Source organism: Salmo trutta, chromosome 27 (assembly GCF_901001165.1).
Source record: "Salmo trutta chromosome 27, fSalTru1.1, whole genome shotgun sequence".
NCBI lineage: Eukaryota > Metazoa > Chordata > Actinopteri > Salmoniformes > Salmonidae > Salmo > Salmo trutta.
In genome coordinates, this window is record NC_042983.1 from 34,599,425 (window position 1) to 34,620,334 (window position 20,910).

The 20,910-nt window shown below is 40.5% G+C and overlaps 1 protein-coding gene across 3 annotated transcripts; it reads left to right on the plus strand.

Moving 5' to 3' along the window:
- Window positions 1-75: 75 nt before the first annotated feature.
- On the plus strand, window positions 76-20,532 carry LOC115164926 (arrestin domain-containing protein 3-like). 3 transcript variants are annotated; one of them, XM_029717848.1, is made up of 6 exons: window positions 79-483; window positions 16,639-16,696; window positions 16,786-16,933; window positions 18,022-18,118; window positions 18,341-18,597; window positions 18,843-20,532. In XM_029717848.1, exons 1-6 carry the CDS (start codon window positions 228-230, stop codon window positions 19,287-19,289), a joined length of 1,263 nt encoding a protein of 420 aa, XP_029573708.1. In that variant the 5' UTR covers window positions 79-227; the 3' UTR covers window positions 19,290-20,532. The 3 variants fall into 3 exon arrangements, with proteins under 3 accessions (XP_029573709.1, XP_029573708.1, XP_029573710.1); XM_029717849.1 differs by having other exon boundaries at window positions 76-483; window positions 18,341-19,202; XM_029717850.1 differs by lacking the exons at window positions 16,639-16,696; window positions 16,786-16,933 and having other exon boundaries at window positions 339-483.
- The last annotated feature ends 378 nt before the right edge of the window (window positions 20,533-20,910 follow it).

Sequence of the window (20,910 nt, forward strand, 5' to 3'; positions counted from 1 at the left end):
ATTTAGCATTTTCGCTAACCTTCAACTAATTATCCTAACCTGCTACGAAAAGCCGATTTTGACCTAAACTGTAGCCTATCCCTTCTAGACCAAACCCTTTACACTGGGGGGCAGTATAGTCTGCGGTATATCCCTGTGTACTGTCCCACGACAATGACATCACTATTTAGGAGTAGGCTAAGCTAGCAGAAATTGGCTTCAGAAAAGTTCATGTGAAACAGTCGAAAATGCCTTCAGTAAAAACTTTTGACTTGAGTTACGATGTTATTAATGAACATGATACATTTTCCGAAGGCGACTGTATATCTGGAAGAATTACTTTGGAGTTAATAAAGGAAACCAAAGTGGAAAGCCTTTTCATCAAAGCCAAAGGGGACGCTAATGTCCATTGGACGACACGTACGAAAGACCACACTAGGACTTACTCTGCTCACAATCGATATTTCAAACTTAAGACGTTTATGATTAATGAATCTCCTAAAGGTAAGTCTAGGCGAGATTTTGTGTTTTTAACCGTTTACTATAACCTAGCCTACCCATCCCAATCTGTGGACCTCAATGACCCCACCCCGTGTATCCTGCCTGCGCACAGGCGCGATGTCAGTTATCCAAGGTTTTAATAAAAAAACTAACTGGCGCACAACCATATACAATTATTTTAATGTGGAGGTGCTGACTAACGGCGAATAAACTATAAAATATAAAATAAAGGGAGTCGTGCACTCTATATATACACTCCCAGTAATGTATTGGGTAAATCACTAACGTTTCGGCACCACTGTGCCTTTAATACCCAATCAATTACTTGGAGTTTATATATTGAGTGTGCGACTCTCGTTATTTGTATAGCTTAGGTTAAGGGAGGAGTGAACTACATGTACTTCAATTAACTAGTAATTAAGTGTGCTTGCTGAATGCAAATTACAACTGTTTATACTTTGTATTATTATTCCGTTGCCACCTGTATGTAACGTGCGTAGAAGCTATCAACACCAAAACAACATAAAAACGTCCTGGTCAGGTTGCTTGAAAATAAAACTGTGGTACTACTAATACAACCATATTTGCATCAATCCCAATGTATTCCAATGGTCATACAATTCAACTAGTCTTCCACTGTTGAAGCTAGAAACGCTATTCAAACTTTAAAACGTGCAGACCGGTCTGGAATAGGTTGTGTAAAAACGGCTAGCTGGAGCCATCTGAGCGGTTGGCTGTAGATGCCCTCACCTACTAGTGACAATGCTGACTCTACTTTGGTCTGACCCCACTACAGGCGGTCCAGCAAGAAGTGTCCATATGTAACAGTGCAGGTTCCGTCCCTCTCTTCGCCCCAACCCGGGCTCGAACCAGGGACCCTTGCACACATCAACAACTGACACCCCACGAAGCATCGTTACCCATCGCGCCACAAGAGCCACGTTGCAAGGGCAAACCCTACTTCAAGTCTCAGAGAGAGTGACGTCACCGATTGAAACGCTATTAGCGCGCACCACCGCTAACTAACTAGCCATTTCACATCGGTTACACATATACAGAGTTTTGTTCCCTACTTCACCACAACGCATTAGCAGACATAGACGTAATCTATGTGGTTCTATAAGGAAAGGAAAATAAACTCAGCAAAAAAGAAACATCCCTTTTTCAGGACCCTGTCTTTCAAAGATAATTTGTAAAAATCCAAATAACTTCACAGATCTTCATTGTAAAGGGTTTAAACACTGTTTCCCATGCTTGTTCAATGAACCATAAACAATTAATGAACATGCACCTGTGGAACGGTCATTAAGAACTAACAGTTTACAGACTGTAGGCAATTAAGGTCACAGTTATGAAAACTTAGGACACTAAAGCGGCCTTTCTACTGACTCTGAAAAACACCAAAAGAAAGATGCCCAGGGTCCCTGCTCATCTGCGTAAACGTGCCTTAGGCATGCTGCAAGGAGGCATGAGGACTGCACATGTGGCCAGGGCAATAAATTGCAATGTCCATACTGTGAGACGCCTAAGACAGCGCTACAGGGAGACAGGACGGACAGCTGATTGTCTAGAATGTCATTGTATGCTGTAGCATTAAGATATCCCTTCGCTGGAACTAAGAGGCCTAGCCCGAACCCGGAAAAACATACCCAGGCCATTATTCGTCCTCCACCAAACTTTGCAGTTGGCACTTTGTATTCAGGCAGGTAGTGTTCTCCTGGCATCCGCCAAACACAGATTAGTCCATTGGACTGCCAGGTAGTGAAGTGTGATTCATCACTCCAGAGAATGTGTTTCCACTGCTCCAGAGTTCAATGGCGGCGAGCTTTACACCACTCCAGCCGGCGCTTGGCATTGCACATGGTGATCTTAGGCTTGTGTGCGGCTGCTCGGCCATGGAAACCCTTTACATGAAGTTCCCGACTAACAGTTATTGTGCTGACGTTGCTCCCAGAAGCAGTTTGGAACTCGGTAGTGAGTGATGCAACCGAGGACAGACGATTTTTACTCGCTTCAGCACTCGGCGGTCCCGTTCTGTGAGCTTGTGTGGCCTACCACTTCCCAGCTGAGCCGTTGTTGCTCCTTCCACTTCACAATAACAGCACTTACAGTTGACAGGGGGAAGCTCTAGCAGGCCAGAAATTTGACAAACTGACTTGTTGGAAAGGTGGCATCCTATGATGGTGCCACGTTGAAAGTCACTGAGCTCTTAAGTAAGGCCATTCGACTGCCAATGTTTGTCTATGGAGATTGCATGGCTGTGTGCTCGATTTTATACACCTGTCAGCAACGGGTGTGGCTGAAATAGCCAATCCACTAATTTGAAGGGGGGTGTCAACATACTTTTGGATATACAGTTGTAGTTGGAAGTTTACATACACTTAGGTTGGAATTAAATGTCGTTTTTCAACCACTCTACAAATTTCTTGTTAACAAACTATAGTTTTGGCAAGTACGTTAGGACATTTACTTTGTGCATGACACAAGTCATTTTTCCAACAATTGTTTACAGAAAGATTATTTAACTTATAATTCACTGTATCACAATTCCAGTGAGTCAGAAGTTTACATACACTAAGTTGACTGTGCCTTTAAACAGCTTGGAAAGTTCCAGAAAATGATGTCATGGCTTTAGAAGCTTCTGATAGGCTAATTGACATCATTTGTGTCAATTGGAGGTGTACCTGTAGATGTATTTCAAGACCTACCTTCAAACTCAGTGCCTCTGCTGGACATAATGGGAAAATCAATAGAAATCAGCCAAGACCTCAGAAAAAAAATTGTTGACCTCCACAAGTCTGGTTCATCCTTGGGAGCAATTTCCAAACGCCTGAAGGTACCACGTTCATCTGTACAAACAATAGTAAGCAAGTATAAACACCATGGGACCACGCAGCAGTCATACCGCTCAGGAAGGAGACGCGTTCTGTCTCCTAGAGATGAACGTACTTTGGTGCGAAGAGTGCAACTCAATCCCAGAACAACAGCAAAGGACCTTGTGAAGATGCTGGAGGAAACAGGTACAAACTATCTACAGTGAGGGAAAAAAGTATTTGATCCCCTGCTGATTTTGTACGTTTGCCCACTGACAAAGAAATTATCAGTCTTTAATTTTAATGGTAGGTTTATTTGAACAGCGAGAGACAGAATAATAACAAAGAAATCCAGAAAAACACGTCAAAAATGTTATAAATTGATTTGCATTTTAATGAGGGAAATAAGTATTTGACCCCTCTGTAAAATATGACTTAGTACTTGGTGGCAAAACCCTTGTTGGCAATCAGAGGTCAGACGTTTCTTGTAGTTGGCCACCAGGTTTGCACACATCTCAGGAGGGATTTTGTCCCACTCCTCTTTGCAGATCTTCTCCAAGTCATTAAGGTTTCGAGGCTGACGTTTGGCAACTCGAACCTTCAGCTCCCTCAACAGATTTTCTATGGGATTAAGGTCAGGAGACTGGCTAGGCCACTCCAGGACCTTAATGTGCTTCTTCTTGAGCCACTCCTTTGTGTTTTGGGTCATTGTCATGCTGGAATACCCATCCACGACCCATTTTCTAAGCCCTGGCTGAGGGAAGGAGATTCTCACCCAAGATTGAACGGTACATGGCCCCGTCCATCGTCCCTTTGATGCGGTGAAGTTGTCCTGTCCCCTTAGCAGAAAAACACCCCCAAAGCATGGTGTTTCCACCTCCATGTTTGACGGTGGGGAGGGTGTTCTTGGGGTCATAGGCAGTATTCCTCCTCCTCCAAACACGGCGAGTTGAGTTGATGCCAAAGAGCTCCATTTTGGTCTCATCTGACCACAACACTTTCACCCAGTTGTCCTCTGAATCATTCAGATGTTCATTGGCAAACTTCAGACGGGCATGTATATGTGCTTTCTTGAGCAGGGGTGTCTTGCGGGCGCTGCAGGATTTCAGTCCTTCGCGGCGTAGTGTGTTACCAATTGTTTTCTTGGTGACTATGGTCCCAGCTGCCTTGAGATCATTGACAAGATCCTCCCGTGTAGTTCTGGGCTGATTCCTCACCGTTCTCATGATCATTGCAACTCCACGAGGTGAGATCTTGCATGGAGCCCCAGGCCGAGGGAGATTGACAGTTCTTTTGTGTTTCTTCCATTTGCGAATAATCGCACCAACTGTTGTCACCTTCTCACCAAGCTGCTTGTCGATGATCTTGTAGCCCATTCCAGCCTTGTGTAGGTCTACAATCTTGTCCCTGACATCCTTGGAGAGCTCTTTGGTCTTGGCCATGGTGGAGAGTTTGGAATCTGATTGATTGATTGCTTCTGTGGACAGGTGTCTTTTATACAGGTAACAAACTGAGATTAGGAGCACTCCCTTTAAGAATGTGCTCTAATCTCAGCTCGTTACCTGTATAAAAGACACCTGGGAGCCAGAAATCTTTCTGATTGAGAGGGGGTCAAATACTTATTTCCCTCATTAAAATGCAAATCAATTTATAACATTTTTGACATGCGTTTTTCTGGATTTTTTTGTTGTTACTCTGTCTTTCACTGTTCAAATAAACCTACCATTAAAATTATAGACTGGTCATTTCTTTGTCAGTGGGCAAAAGTACAAAATCAGCAGGGGATCAAATACTTTTTTCCCTCACTGTATATCCACAGTAAAACGAGTCCTATATTGACATAACCTGAAAGTCTGCTCTGCAGGGAGGAAGCCATTGCTCCAAAACTGCCATAAAAAAGCCAGACTACGGTTTGCAACTGCACATGGGGACAAAGATCGTTCTTTTTGGAGAAATGTCCTCTGGTCTGATGAAACAAAATAGAACTGTTTGGCCATAATGAACATTGTTATGTTTGGAGGAAAAAGGGGGAGGCTTGCAAGCCGAAGAACACCATTCCAACCGTGAAGCAAGGGGGTGGCAGCATCATGTTGTGGGGTGCTTTTCTGCAGGAGGGACTGGTGCACTTCACAAAATAGATGGCATCATGAGCAAGGAAAATTGTGTATATATTGAAGCAACATCTCAAGACATCAGTCAGGAAGTTAAAGACCCCAAGCATACTTCCAAAGTTGTGGCAAAATGGCTTAAGGACAACAAAGTCAAGGTATTGGAGTGGCCATCAAAAGGCCTGACCTCAATCCTATATAACATTTGTGGGCAGAACTGAAAAAGCGTGTGCGAGCAAGGAGGCCTACAAACCTGACTCAGTTAGACCAGCTCTGTCAGGAGGAATGGGCCAAAATTCACCCAACTTATTGTGGGAAGCTTGTGGAAGGCTACCCAAACGTTTTACCCAAGTTAAACAATTTAAAGGCAATGCTAGCAAATATTAAGTGAGTGTATGTATACTTCTGACCCACAGGGAATGTGATGAAAGAAATAAAAGCTGAAATAAATCATTCTCTACTATTTTTCTGACATTTCACATTCTTAAAATAAAGTGGTGATCCTAATTGACCTAATACAGAACATTTTTACTAGGATTAAATGTCAGGAATTGTGAAAAACTGAGTTTGATTAACTTGTAAATTCACTTTTGAGAAAATGGCCTTTGAATATTTTGGTATCTAGTGAAGAGCTCTTCTTTGTCTACACCCATTCAGCATCGTTCACACCCTCTTAAGCTTTACAATGCCGCGTTGGTGAAAATAGACAAAAATTTTAGGTTGAGGTACATGGGCTACTAACATCTTACTACACAATATGTACTTAGTATTACTTTCTTAGCTACAGAATACATTTCTCCCTGGCATATTACATCATTTATGCACCAGCACACAATACATTTTTGGACTCTCCTTGTGAAGGTGGCACAGCGGTCCTTTGTTGGAAAATTTTGTCATCAAAGTCTGGCATTCTCTGGATTTATGGTGGGAACTCGGGGGGGGGGGGGGGGGGGGGGGGGACACACAACGTTAGTGGTTTCTTTGCAACGCTTGCAGTTAGCCACTGATTCCTTCCAATTGACTCATTTGTTGAATTTGCCATTTCCAACTTGTTGTGTAATCTTTATGTACAATGGCCGATGAGCACCGATACGTTTTATCTATAATTTCTCTTCATATGACAAGGATTAAAAAGGATTTGCCAGTAGATTGTCAACTTGATCACAACTGATGATGACTGCTAGCTAAGACTTTGAAAGTAAGATGTTGACATGATCAGTCCAATCAAAGCTACTGTAGATATAACGTGATTTGATGTCATTCTGTGGCCAATGACCTTGAGCCTTCTTGGATGGGCACTTCTAATATAACTCTATGACAGAACCCATAGAGTTCTGACTCTAATTTTCGAGCTCTGACCTTAGAATTGGTGATGACGTACTGTCCCATGAGTGACAGAAAACTGAGCCAATCATGACAGAAAACTGAGCCAATGTCACGGCTGTTTAAAGGATCGGACCAAAGTGCAGCGTGTGTTTCGTTCCACATATTTATTTAATCCGTGAAAACTATGCAATACATCAAATAACTGAAATATACATTTACATTTTACATTTTAGTCATTTAGCAGACGCCCTTATCCAGAGTGACTTACAGTAGTGAATACATACATTTCATTTTCATTTCATGCATTTTTGGGGGGGGGAATCGAACCCACAACCCTGGCGTTGCACACACCATGCTCTACCAACCGTGACGCAGAGGAGAAACAAACACTACTCACAAATAATAACCCACAAAAACCCGTGAAGAAAACCCCTACTTAAATATGATCTCCAATCAGAGGTAACAAGGACCAGCTGCCTCCAATTGAAGATCAACCCAAACAACCCCAACATAGAAATACAAGAACTAAAACATAGAAATAGAAAAACACAAAACACCCCCTGTCACGCCCTGACCTATTCTACTATAGAAAATGACATCTTACTAGGGTCAGGACGTGACAGCCAATCAGGCGCAACGCTCTGTATTTTCTGCTGGCAAGCCCCACCACCACAGAAAGCACTGAGCTAGGCTGAAACACTTGCATTTTAGAGCTGCCTTACTCAAGAAAGCAAAAAATAGGCCATGTTTGTATGCAGCTTTATTAATTCAATTATTTTAATTTTTTTACATTGTTTGCAAACTGATGTGTGACCGGTATTAATGCCAAAAGAACAAGCAAAACCGGCAAGCCCCCCCCCCCCCGACAAAACATTTTTTTGTATTGTTTTTTTTCCCTAAAAGTGTGGTGCTCAAAACAGGTGGGGCTCTGCCAGCACTGATTTAAAATATGAATAATTTCAAATTCCTTATTTTAAGCAAATCAGTAGGCACAATTTTTTTTTTTTTTTACGGATAAACAGGGGCACACTCCAACACTCAGACATCATTTACAAACTAAGCATTTGTATTTAGTGAGTCTGCCAGATCAGAGGCAGTAGGGATGACCAGGGATGTTCTCTTGATAAGTGTGTGAATTAGCCCGTTTTCTGTCCTGCTAAGCATTCAAAATGTAACAAGTACTTTTGGGTGTCAGGGAAAATGTATGGAGGAAAAAGTACATTTATTAGATGTTTTATTTAACTTTTATTTAACCAGGTAAGACCCATTGATGTTAACCTATTTTCCGAGGGCGACCTGGCAAGAAGGCAAAACAGGGAAATAGCAGCGTGTAAATTACATAGTACAGAAAAATACCAAATACACACAAAATACAATCAGAGTATTAAAAACAGGCAAGGACACTAACTCCCCTAACTTTAATATCATCTGAAGCATGTTCCAGGATGAAGGGGCATTATGGGAAAAATATTGTTTCCCCATCTCAGTTCTAGCCTTAGGAACAGACAAGGACAGCAGCGACTGAATGAAAACTGTATTGAGTGACTGATCTGGTCAGTAAGGAACAGAGATACAAAGGGAGTTGTCATATCAATGCTTTGTACACGTTAAAGTGTGCCAGTGCTTTAGCCTCCTGGTGGAGAGAGAGGTCCATTGCACCATAGCATACAGATCACAGTGATGGGTCAGTGATCTAGCATTGGTAATGAATCTTAAAGCACCATGATACACTGTGTCCAGAGTTTAAGGTACTTGCTGAGGCCTGCATATAGACAATATCACCATAATCCAGCACTGATTAAAATAAGTGAACAAGATCCTCTCTGACTAACATTGAAAAGCAAAATTTGTTCCTAAAATAGAAACCCAATTTCAACTTCAGTTTCTTGGTCATGTTATCAATGTGCTGTTTAAAATTCAGCTTTTCATTTAACCACATCCCAAGATACTTATAGGTGGTGACCCTATCAATTTGCTGGCCTTTTATAGTTAACATCTGCATGTGACTCCATCTGTTTACTCTCAGGGAAGAGAAAATCATACATTTTGTTTTCCTTGCATGAAGCACAAGTTTAAATTTGAAAAGCTGCCTTTGAATAACATTAAAATCCAACTGTAAGTCCTGAAAATCCTTCTCAATATTAGATGCGCTAGAATAAACAATTGTGTCATTAGCATACAGATGGAGATTTGCAGAGTCAACGGTCTTCCCTATGTTATTAATATACAGTGTAAAAAGGATCTGACTTAAAATTGAGCCCTGGGGAACTCCTTTTGTAAGCCTTCAAAACTCAAATTTTATACTCTCATGCCCTGTGTTACACACCGTGTTCTGTCAGAAAGGTAGTTTTGGAACCAATCCAATGCATCAACACTTAAACCAACCTTTTTTAGTCGATACAACAGCAGGGCATGGTCAACGGTGTCGAATGCCTTCTATAAGTCAATAAAAGGTTGAAACACTGTGATTTTTCTTGTCCTGAGCATCTAGAATATCAACTACAACCTTACTTACTGCAGTAATTGGACTATGCTTGACTCTAAAACCGGACTGAAATTGAGATAAAACTGAGGTACGAGATCTTCAGTTTCTTTGAAATTTCTCGCATGGAATAGCCTTCATTTCTCAGAACAAGAATAGACTGACGAGTTTCAGAAGAAAGTACTTTGTTTCTGGCCATTTTGAGCCTGTAATCGAACCCACAAATGCTGATGCTCCAGATACTCAACTAGTCTAAAGAAGGCCAGTTGTATTGCTTCTTTAATCAGTACCACAGTTTTCAGCTGTGTTAACATAATTGCTAAATGGTTTTCTAATGATCAATTAGCCTTTTAAAATGATAAACTTGGATTAGCTTACACAACGTGCCATTGGAACACAGGAGTGATGGTTGCTGATAATGGGCCTCTGTACGCCTATGTAGATATTCCATTAAAAATCAGCTGTTTCCAGCTACAATAGTCATTTACAACATTAACAATGTCTACACTGTATTTCTGATCATTTTTATGTTATTTTAATTTACAAAAATGTGCTTTTCTTTCAAGAACAAAGACATTTCGAAGTGACCCCAAACTTTTGAACGGTAGTGTATATTGGTCATATTGGTCATGGCTCCAGAGTGGCGCAGTGGTCTAAGGCCCTGCATGTCAGTGCAAGAGGCATCACTACACTCCTTGATTCGAATCCAGGTTGTATCCCATCTGATCTTGTTTGAGAGTCCCATAGGGCGGTGCACAATTGGCCCAACATCATCGGGTTAGTAAATTTGATAAAATATCGATTATTATTAACCCTGCATTGTAATTATATAAAAAACCCTTAGATATTCTCACAGATCAGTTTTGCCCTAATGAAAAATTCCCCTTACATATGAATTTAGAATCCTACAATCCTCTAAATGTAATTACATTTTACATTTGACATTTTAGTCATTTAGCAGATGCTCTTATCCAGAGCGACTTACAGTAGTGAATGCATACATTTCATTTCATACATTTTTATTTTTTTTCTGTGCTGGCCCCCCGTGGGAATCAAACCCACAACCCTGGCGTTGCAAACACCATGCTCTACCAACTGAGCTACAGGGAAGGCCAGAGTCATGTCATTGAAAAAAAATATTTTTAGATAACCGTTGGCCTACCGTGGGTGACATGAGTCTCACTAGTGTTGAGTAATGTGCTGTTAAAAGTGTTGTAGGTCTTATTTATTTCTATTTAACCTTTATTTTACTACATATAGTTATACTTACTCTGCTGGCGTCTTGACCCAGTTTATGCCCTCATTTGCAATACAAACCATAACAAATTACTATGGGAATAAATGGAAGAGGCAAGTGGATGGGGAGAAAAGTAAGGATTTTCTTTGGCCCTAGAGGCCTTTTGAAAACATGTTTTCACAAGGGCTATTAGCAGGACAATAGACACGATGTGGTCCCAAAAACACCTCTCTGACATAGGGTCCAGCATATCTCTTGATGATGCTCGGGCTGCTCTCTATAATTTACATTTCATTATTTATTTATTTTCCCATATGTTCTCATTGTGTAGCCTACAGTAGCCTACAGTGATGCCTCTTGCACATCTCAGTGCAAGAGGCATCACTACAGTCCCTGGTTCGAATCCAGGCTGTATCACATCCGGCCGTGATTGGGAGTCCCAAAGGGCGTTGCACAATTGACCCAGCGTCATCTGGGTTTTGCCGGGGTAGGCCATCATTGTAAATAAGAATTTGTTCTTGACTGACTTGCCTAGTTAAATAAAGGTTAAATTCAAAATAATGTTGCAATTTTGTAATGTGTTTTGTTTGGTAAATTGTTTTGTAAATATTAATTCACATTTGTGGTGCCACTAAATAAACAATGAATTATTTAAATCAATATTGTCAATATTTGTATTATTATTCAAATATGTTTTTATAATGGAGGGAGGGTGAGCAGGGAGTTTAATAAATGAACCCCAAAAGGTTCTTTGAGGAACCATTATAAGGGGTGCTTATAGGGGTTCCCCCACAGTTTCAATTTGAAGAACCCCTAAAGGATACTCCAGGAACCTTTTCTTTTTAGAGTGTAGGAGTAAATGTCAGTTGGCTTTTCATAGCCGAGCTTTCAGATGTCAAGACAGCAAGTGAGAGAGAGAGAGAGAAAATATCGAAACACACACAGTCACCCGTGTTAATGAGTTCCGAGAGTCGATCTGTTATCCAACGATTCGTTTAATAGCCCGGCTACTGTGTGAAAATCCCCCCTCCCCCCAACAAGCAATAGCCTACCCACATGTGGTCAACTATTTCAGCACTGTTTTTGCGCTGCTCTGAGACAAGCAAGACTACTTAATAAACATATGCATTTTTAAAATGTTTTTTTTATTAACCCTGCATTATAATTGTATAAAAGCTCCTTAGATATTAATTTTGAATCCTCTAAATTTAATTAGATCTACTACTGTACAAGGAAATGTTATGGATCTGCCAGTATTTTCATTTAGAGATCTGCCAGTATTTTCACTTTCTTCACCAGTTCTCTTACCATTTTGTACAATTGTGTGATTAGCCTACCAGTTGGTGTAACTGTAATGTTAATTCTCTTGAGAAGAGTTTTGCTCTTCACTATCACAATATTAAAAACTTTCAAATGCATTCATGAATTAAATCGCTTTAGCCGACATGTTGCGGTTCATCTGATGAAGGATTGACCCCGCATCTCCATGTCGCCTGGGTTGCGCCCGACGGGCTCATCCCCCCTTTCCTCGTTAGGCATGGCCTCATGGCGCACCCCCTTCCCCGTTAGGCATGGCCGCATGGCGCACCCCCTTTCCCCGTTAGGCACGGCCGCATGGCGCACCCCCTTTCCCCGTTAGGCACGGCGCACCCCCTTTCCCCGTTAGGCATGGCCGCATGGCACATCCCCAATATCAAGGTGCACATGGGTGTATTTATATGAGGAATATGAATTCGGAGGACAGAAATTATTAAATATTAAAGCATTAGAGTTTTAAGAATTGTGTGTATTCAATTATTTGTGACATTGTGGCATTTAAAGCATATTGAAGTTAGAAGCAATAGCCTACCCGCTTGTGGTCAACTGTTTCAGCACCATTTCGCACTGCTCTGAGACAAGCATGGGGACTGGTCTTGATAAATCAATGAGATTTTTATTTTCACTAAATCTCCATTTGGGTATTGGTTAGACTACAATTAGGTTGTGGACATGTTAGGATTATTTGCTCTTAGTACTAACGGAAATCCTGAGGGTTTCATTTTTCTTGGAATAGAAACACCATAATAATAATCAAATGAATTAAGCTACATTTCTTTAAATCAATCCCATATACTATGTTCTTACAAAAAAGGGTTTAAATTCTGTAATACAGCCAATATTGAAGACTGTCAAATGCTTCTCAAAGTTACCCTCTGGTGGTCAAACTAGCATTGATGGCAGTAATGGCTGACTGCCCACAAGGTGTGCTGCAGTATGACAACTTTTACAGGAAGAACTACTGTAGTAGAAAACATGGAATGAAAATAGGAGAATGCCTCTTCAATGTTTGCAATAAGCGCAATCTTATCTCAGTTGCATGCATAAAGTTAATGCACGAATGCCTGCTCACAGAACTGCGTCAAATTTAGTTTATGAACTGAGGGGGCACTTTGGGGATGTTAGTGTCTCTAATGCAAGCAACTGCACAATGAACACTTAAATCATCAGGGAAAATACCAACAGCCAAGTATTTATGCAGATTGCTAGTTAGAATAACAAGTGTTAACAAAAAATAAGTGTTGATTTAGAGATATCTTTTGGATTGAGTCTTGTGACTACATTTATAATTTGAGTAAAATTCTGTGTATTGCACAGTCCTCTTATAGCCTCGAAGTTTGGAAATAACCAGTCCCAGTTTAAATCACCCATAAGGACCATGTGATTTTTTCCCCCCAACCACGCATCAGTTCAACTAGAGAATCCAGGGATTCTACTTTTGCAGATGAGGTCTATAACATCCTATTAAATCTAAGTTCACAGCTTTCGATAACTGCAGTTTCAATGTTAAAAAAATCGAACTGTTTTGCCTTAGATAAAGACCATAGTTCAGTAAACACGTCTTTAATATAGTATATCGTGAAGTAAAAGTAAAAGTTGTCAAAATATAAATAATAAAGTAAAGTACAGATACACCCAAAAACTACTTCAGTAGTAGTTTAAATATTTGTACTTTAGTACGTTACACCACTGGTTACATATACAATGAACAACACAGAAGCTTTTTGGCATGTTTTGTTATTTCTTTATTACAAAATATCGACGATGAAGTTGACTCTTTTACAATGGGGGTGAATGCAAAATAATGTTTGTTTTCCCCAATTTCTGGGTGTGGTCGAAGGGAATTCCTTATTATTACTTAAATATCGACTTGGAATATCTCAACAAAGACAGTACAGTATGAAGATAAGCAGAAACTGCTTCTCCAATAGAAATCCCCAATCACGCTTGTAGGCGATGTCATGGCGACATTGGCTAGCTAAGCTCATGCGCAGAAACACATCATCGAGTCTAACGTCGTCTCACGCCTAACTGCGCATGTGCAGGCCGTCAAATCAAAGGCACTCATTTGATATAAAGTTGTTTTTAACGAAAATGAAAACATGTCAGTTTGTCACTTTCACGAGGTCTGAGTAAAAAAACATGTTCAACTACTTAAGACATTGGCTCGAATCTAGATTGTGCCTTTAGATTTAGAGAAAATTAACAACCAAATAATAATTTTTCACTTCTCTCACTGACATCTCAAACCCCAAACCCCGGCCTAGTCTGCTCAGTCTGTGTGAAGTCTTGCGATGTTGCGTCTCTGGGTTTAGAAACTCTGATTTCAACCTTCAATATGCAGCTGGATTTACTGCGGAGTTGCTCTGTGGTTGTTGGAAATAATATTAATATTTTCCATGACACCATCTGAAGCCTTAAATAGAATTAGAATTATAACAAAGTAAAAAACAAATATTTAGCTGTTAGCTAGGCAAGTTGTTGTATTTTGAGTCTTAAAATCAAAGCAAGATTTTGTGGTTGGAATTGCAGTATGTACAGTTGAAGTCGGAAGTTTACATACACTTAGGTTGGAGTCATTAAAACTTGTTTTTCAATCACTCCACAAATTTCTTATTAACAAACTATAGTTTTGGCAAGTCGGTTAGGACATCTACTTTGTGCATGACACAAGTCATTTTTCCAACAATTGTTTACAGACAGATTATTTAACTTATAATTCACTGTATCACAATTCCAGTGGGTCAGAAGTTTACATACACTAAGTTGACTGTGCCTTTAAACAGCTTTAAAAATTCCAGAAAATGATGTCCTGGCTTTAGAAGCTTCTGATAGGCTAATTGACTACATTTGAGTCAATTGGAGGTGTACCCTGTGGATGTATTTCAAGGCCTACCTTCAAACTCAGTGCCTCTTTGCTTGACATCATGGGAAAAATCAAAAGAAATTAGCCAAGACCTCAGAAAAAAATTGTAGACCTCCACAAGTGTGGTTCATTTCCGAATGCCTGAGCGTACCACGTTCATCTGTACAAACAATAGTATGCAAGTATAAACACCATGGGACCACACAGCCGTCATACCGCTCAGGAAGGAGACGCGTTCTGTCTCCTAGAGATGAACGTACTTTGGTGCGAAAAGTGCAAAGAACCTTGTGAAGATGCTGGAGGAAACAGGTACAAAAGTATCTATATCCACAGTAAAACGAGTCCTATCGACTTAACCTGAAAGGCCGCTCAGCAAGGAAGAAGCCACTGCACCAAAACCGCCATAAAATAGCCAGACTACGGTTTGCAACTGCACATGGGGACAAAGCTCGTACTTTTTGGAGAAATGTCCTCTGATCTGATGAAACAAAATAGAACTGTTTGGCCATAATGACCATCGTTATGTTTGGAGGAAAAAGGGGGAGGCTTGCAAGCCGAAGAACACCATGAAGCACGGGGGTGGCAGCATCATGTTGTGGGGGTACTTTGCTGCAGGAGGGACTGGTGCACTTCACAAAATAGATGGCATCATGAGCAAGGAAAATTATGTGTATATATTGAAGCAACATCTCAAGACATCAGTCAGGAAGTTAAAGTTTGGTCGCAAATGGGTCTTCCAAATGGACAATGACCCCAAGCATACTTCCAAAGTTGTGGCAAAATGGCTTAAGGACAACAAAGTCAAGGTATTGGAGTGGCCATCAAAAGGTCTGACCTCAATCCATTTGTGGGCAGAACTGAAAGAGCGTGTGCGAGCAAGGAGGCCTACAAACCTGACTCAGTTGCACCAGCTCTGTCAGAAGGAATGGGCCAAAATTCACCCGACTTATTGTGGAAGGCTACCCAAACGTTTTACCCAAGTTAAACAATTTAAAGGCAATGCTAGCAAATACTAATTGAGTGTATGTAAACTTCTGACCCACTGGGAATGTGATGAAAGAAATAAAAGCTGAAATAATTCTCTACTATTATTCTGACATTTCACATTCTTAAAATAAAGTGGTGATCCTAATTGACCTAATACAGAACATTTTTACTAGGATTAAATGTCAGGAATTGTGAAAAACTGAGTTTAAATTTATTTGGCTAAGGTGTATGTAAACTTCCGACTTCAACTGTATTTAGTTTGAGATTTAAACCTGAGCTAGTAACTTTTGACCGACTGGTTTCGTTTGGACAAACAAAAAATGGCAACCGGATACCAAGGTGTTCTGTGGAGAGTAAAAAGTAAAAGAGTTCCAATATTTGGATAATTGTTGTGATTGGAGGATAGCTGTGAGGGTGATCGAATTTATTTGACACATTTTAGATTTCTTAGTTATACTTAAAGTATAGTTATAAGCAGTGGTGTAGCAAGCAGCCCCCACTGTATAAACGGTATATCGCCCAAACCTAGATTATATATGTAATTGTATGATTAGGCCCATAAATGTTTTGGTGTGTGCACACATAGGATGTCCTATTCCAGGATGAAATTAAATCTACTTTCACCCCTGCTAACACAAAGCCTATGAAAACCCTATTATTAGCATTGCTACTACTAACATTACTACCACTACTACAACTACTATTTCACAACCTAGCAAGCACACCATATTTTCCTCAGAAAATATCATTTTTTAGTTTAACAAAATGTTGTAGTAGCTTGGTGGTAGATCAACTAAATTAAAATCTTGGTTGTGTTTTCAGTAGTTAGCCTACTTTTTTGACATTTAGCTAATTACTGGAACTAGTACACACTTTCGTCAGCTGTTGTATAATATGATATAAAACACAGGAAAATGGGTAGTTCTAGTGTAGCTTAACTTCTTCAAGTGTGAAGTAATTGGTAAACTCTTTTCAAAGTAGCTTCCCCAACACTGAAATTACTAATTGGATTTCTGTTACAGACAATATCCTCCCCCCTGGGATCCATAGATATCCATTTGGTTTCAAAATTCCTGAGGGGTAAGTGGAAATTCAAGCCAAATTCATAGTCATAGCTACAGATTGAACATATTGTTTTACGTGGTATGTAACACTGTTTTATATTACAGAAGCATGCCATCATCCTTCAAGGGTCCACATGGCAAGATAGTGTACAAACTGGAAGCCAAGCTGGTTAGGGGTTGGCTAAAGACACGCGACTTGGTGAAGGAAATCACCTTTGTCTCCAAGGCTGACTTGAACCATGTCCTTCTAATGGTGTGTAATCTGTGTTACCATAAAACTTAAATTAATAGCCCATGTGTTTATTTGCTTCGATCACTGAACACAACTGGCGCTTATTAGAGACAGGCTTTTATTTGAGCCAAACATCTATTTCCTTAATGAAGACAGCTTTTGTTCAATAAAATGTTGAAGACTGGAAGTATGACCAATATAAAGATTATAATAACAATTCCATCGCAGATCAGACTTGCAAAGACTAGGCTGCCTATCATACACCCCCGATTTCGCGCTTCAGCACCATTCACTTGTTGCGCCTCGTTGTGCCTTGTATCTCAGGTAGTTGAGCCGATCATATCAAATGACACTGCTGTCTCATCCATGGCAATGATGTTGTTCTCCTTTATCTTATTTTGGGTAATCTTTACAGTACTCACTGAAGTTGACATAAAATAGTTCTGTAGGAGGGGTGAAGTCAGGCGCAGGAGACTCAGCTACGTTTAACGTGTTTAATAAAGAAGGCAAGTCCAACACGAACAAGAAAGACGCGGGACGCAGCCCAGCAAACCTAATACCCAAACCGCGTAACGTAACTCAGTAACATACATTTCCCCCAAACCTACAGCAACAGGCACGAAACATCCCCAAACACAAAACAGACAGACTAAATACCCCCACTAATTACTAAACACAAAACAGGTGCTACTCTAACCAGACATTACCAAACGAAACAGAAACATAGATCGATGTCAGCTAGTAGGCCGTCAACGACGACCGCCGAGCACCGCCCAAACGGGGAGAGGCGCCACCTGTGGACGTTGTGACAGACGTTCACTCATAAACAATTCATTTAGACACTGTGTTTATTTGAAACAGCCGTTTATTTGCTGAAATGTGTGCCGATGCCGTCTATTAAAAAGGGACAGGTGGATATTTGAGACTCAGCGTTTAATTGAAGTTTTATGGTAATGTAGTCCATTTTATTATAGGATGGATGGATGGATGTATGCTGTTATTCATCACATATGTGTGAAAGTGGATGGTTGGATGTACAGATCCCGGTTTGTTTTCCTTGTGTCATACTAGTATAGAACATAATGTAATTTCCTCATCCTGCGTTCCAGTCTCCTCAGCATGGTGTGAAGAACAAGTCAGTTGGTATATTCAGCTCAGGACATGTCACCATGGATGTCCACGTTGAAAGGATGGGTTATATGCCAGGTAATGTATATCCCAGGCACTGTAATGTAGCAACATGAAAATGACTATGAAAGTGTCTCTCATAAGTGTCCTGATCACACAATTAACTTTCACATGCAAGGTTTAGTCAATATTTGTAATGCCTTCAACATAACTGTACAGGACCTGTGCCAATGCACTGTTGTGTTGGTTATTTGAAATCTCAGACTGTCTTTAATTTTGTGGTGGCTTTTTCCACTCCAGGTGAGACTGTGAATATCTGTGCAAACATCAAGAACAACTCCTCCCGTGACCTTAAGCCCAAATTCAGTCTGAAGCAGAAAATGACTTTCTTCGCTTCTGGCAACACAAAGACTGCAGAGCAGACAGTCTGCAAAGTAGTCAGAGAACCTATCCCGTCAAACACCCAAGAAAGTGTTGCTGGGTCATTGAAGATACCTTCTGACCAGGACTTGTCCATCCTGAACTGTAACATCATAACAGTGGAGTACATACTAAAGGTACATCCAAGTGTCTGGACAATCACTTCATATTCCGAGTATTAAACAGATGAGTAACGCTTTAACTATAAGCTTTATGCTCAAGTGACGCATATTAACTTGACATTCGTAGTCACACTCACACAGATCTCCCATTGACGTCAGTGCAAAAAGGCAGGTCAGACGTGCATCTCGAGTTACAATTTGGCTAAAGAGATTTTGATTAATTCCCAATACTCCTCTGTAACATGCTGTTTGTTTTAAAGGTATACTTGGATGTTCCTCTTGCCACAGACCCTGAAGTCAAGTTTCCATTGGCTATTATCCCTTCCTGCTTTCGGTCTGACCTATCACCAGACAGACGTGTCAGGTTTGAAGAATTCGGGAAAGGTGGTCCAAGCAACAGTGACTTCCCTTGTGATACAGCCTTTGGACCATATCCTCCTGTCTCGGGTCCAGGGGGAGGCCTATATCCGCCTGTCCTGCCAGTGTACCCTGAATCTGCAGCCGTGGGAGGAAGTTATCCCCCTGACCCACAGCCAACATACCCATACCCAACTCACTTGATTATGCATCCACCTCCAACTGCGCCACCATTTCATACACCCCCGACTGCCCCGATGATGCTTTCACACCCCTCTCCTCAAGAGATAGACCAACCCCCATCGTATTTTTCCCTTTTTCCTCCGTCAGCACCTGAAACATCACCCTGATACACCATAAACACTCATCTTTGACAGAAGTTACGCAACTGATTCACTCCCAGTGTCATTGTTGCACACACCAACAGACCTGTAAACATTATGATAATGAAGGAACAAAATGCCAGGTTTGCATCAGTGTTTCAAGTCAATAGCATTTATGTTTTTGTGTTTTGAGCCATAAAGATTTTTTTTTTTACTGTAATATACACCTGCTTTTGAATTGTGTCTTCCAGGATTTGTGTCTGATGCAACATTTAAAGAACTATGTAATGTAATGCTCAGATCACACATGGTGCCTTCTTGACTGCCTTTATGAATGATTATTTTGTTTTGACTCCAGGTTTCCCACCACAACAAAAAATAAAAGGAGAGCAGGTGCTCAGTTGCAATCATTTAATAACCAATGTTTCGACAGACAAGCTGTCTTCATCAGGGTATAATGACAAACACTGTGCGTCACTAACTTATATAGGTTGGAAAGACACACGGGTGTCTGTAATTATGGCCGGGTGTGGCTTGATGTCATTGGTTGATACAGATCTAAATAGAACATATTAAAAACATGAATGGATAGCATACGATCATAGATACAATGTGGCTACATAGGTACAAACATTTACAATGAATAGCAAAATCACAATAATCACAAGAATGGCTTCAGATCAAAGTCTACGTTAAGACCGAAGGGAGTAAGGACTTTTTAAATAAAAAATGCAGGCAGCCTCTCGTTTTAACAATAAATTGTCAAGGTCACTCACTCTCCTAGGGATATAGGGAAGTGACGAAATAGAATGGTTCGCTTCCAAATGCGAACCACTCTATTTCGTCCCTTCACTATATTGGCATCGAACACGTCACCTTCCCAATGAGATGGGGTGAACTTGACCATTTATTGGGGGGGGGGAGACCTTGACAACGTTGGTTATTAAATTATTGCATCTGAGCTCCTAGAGAGTGCAGCTCTCCTTTTCTTTTTTAAGTGTTCTACTCCGCTAGCCAACACCTCGCCGAAAGAGGAGTGTGTTTCTTTCGCCTCCAGATTACCACCACAGTGCCCTTAGTTTGGCCATGCAAAATGTATGCATCATTAATTGCTCAGTATTGTTGTGATCTAAACCCATGTACCAGGACACCTTTGCTAACACATATTCTGTACAAATGATGTATTCACTGAGATATAATACAGTATTGCACTACTGCTGCCATTGTTGTTTAACTAATTAAATATATCACAGGAGGCATTGGCCTACCATTATTTCCTTTATTTATTTACAGTGCGTGTGATATTGCATTGTTTCTATTCTAATGTTCTACAGGCCACGAGGGCAGACTCCTGTTACCTATTTACATTTACATTTAAGTCATTTAGCAGACGCTCTTATCCAGAGCGACTTACAAATTGGTGCATTCAACTATAATATCCAGTAGAACAACCACTTTACAATAGTGCATCTAAATCTATCACATTCTATCACATCTAACCTATCACATTCTATCACATCTAACCTATCACATTCTTTGTTCACAGTTTGTTTATGTCAGACATTTTCAGGTCTGTTTCATGTTAGCCTTCCAATCATCATTATTAGATCAATATTCGTTTGCTGTTAGTTTTGCTGGCATATGACCT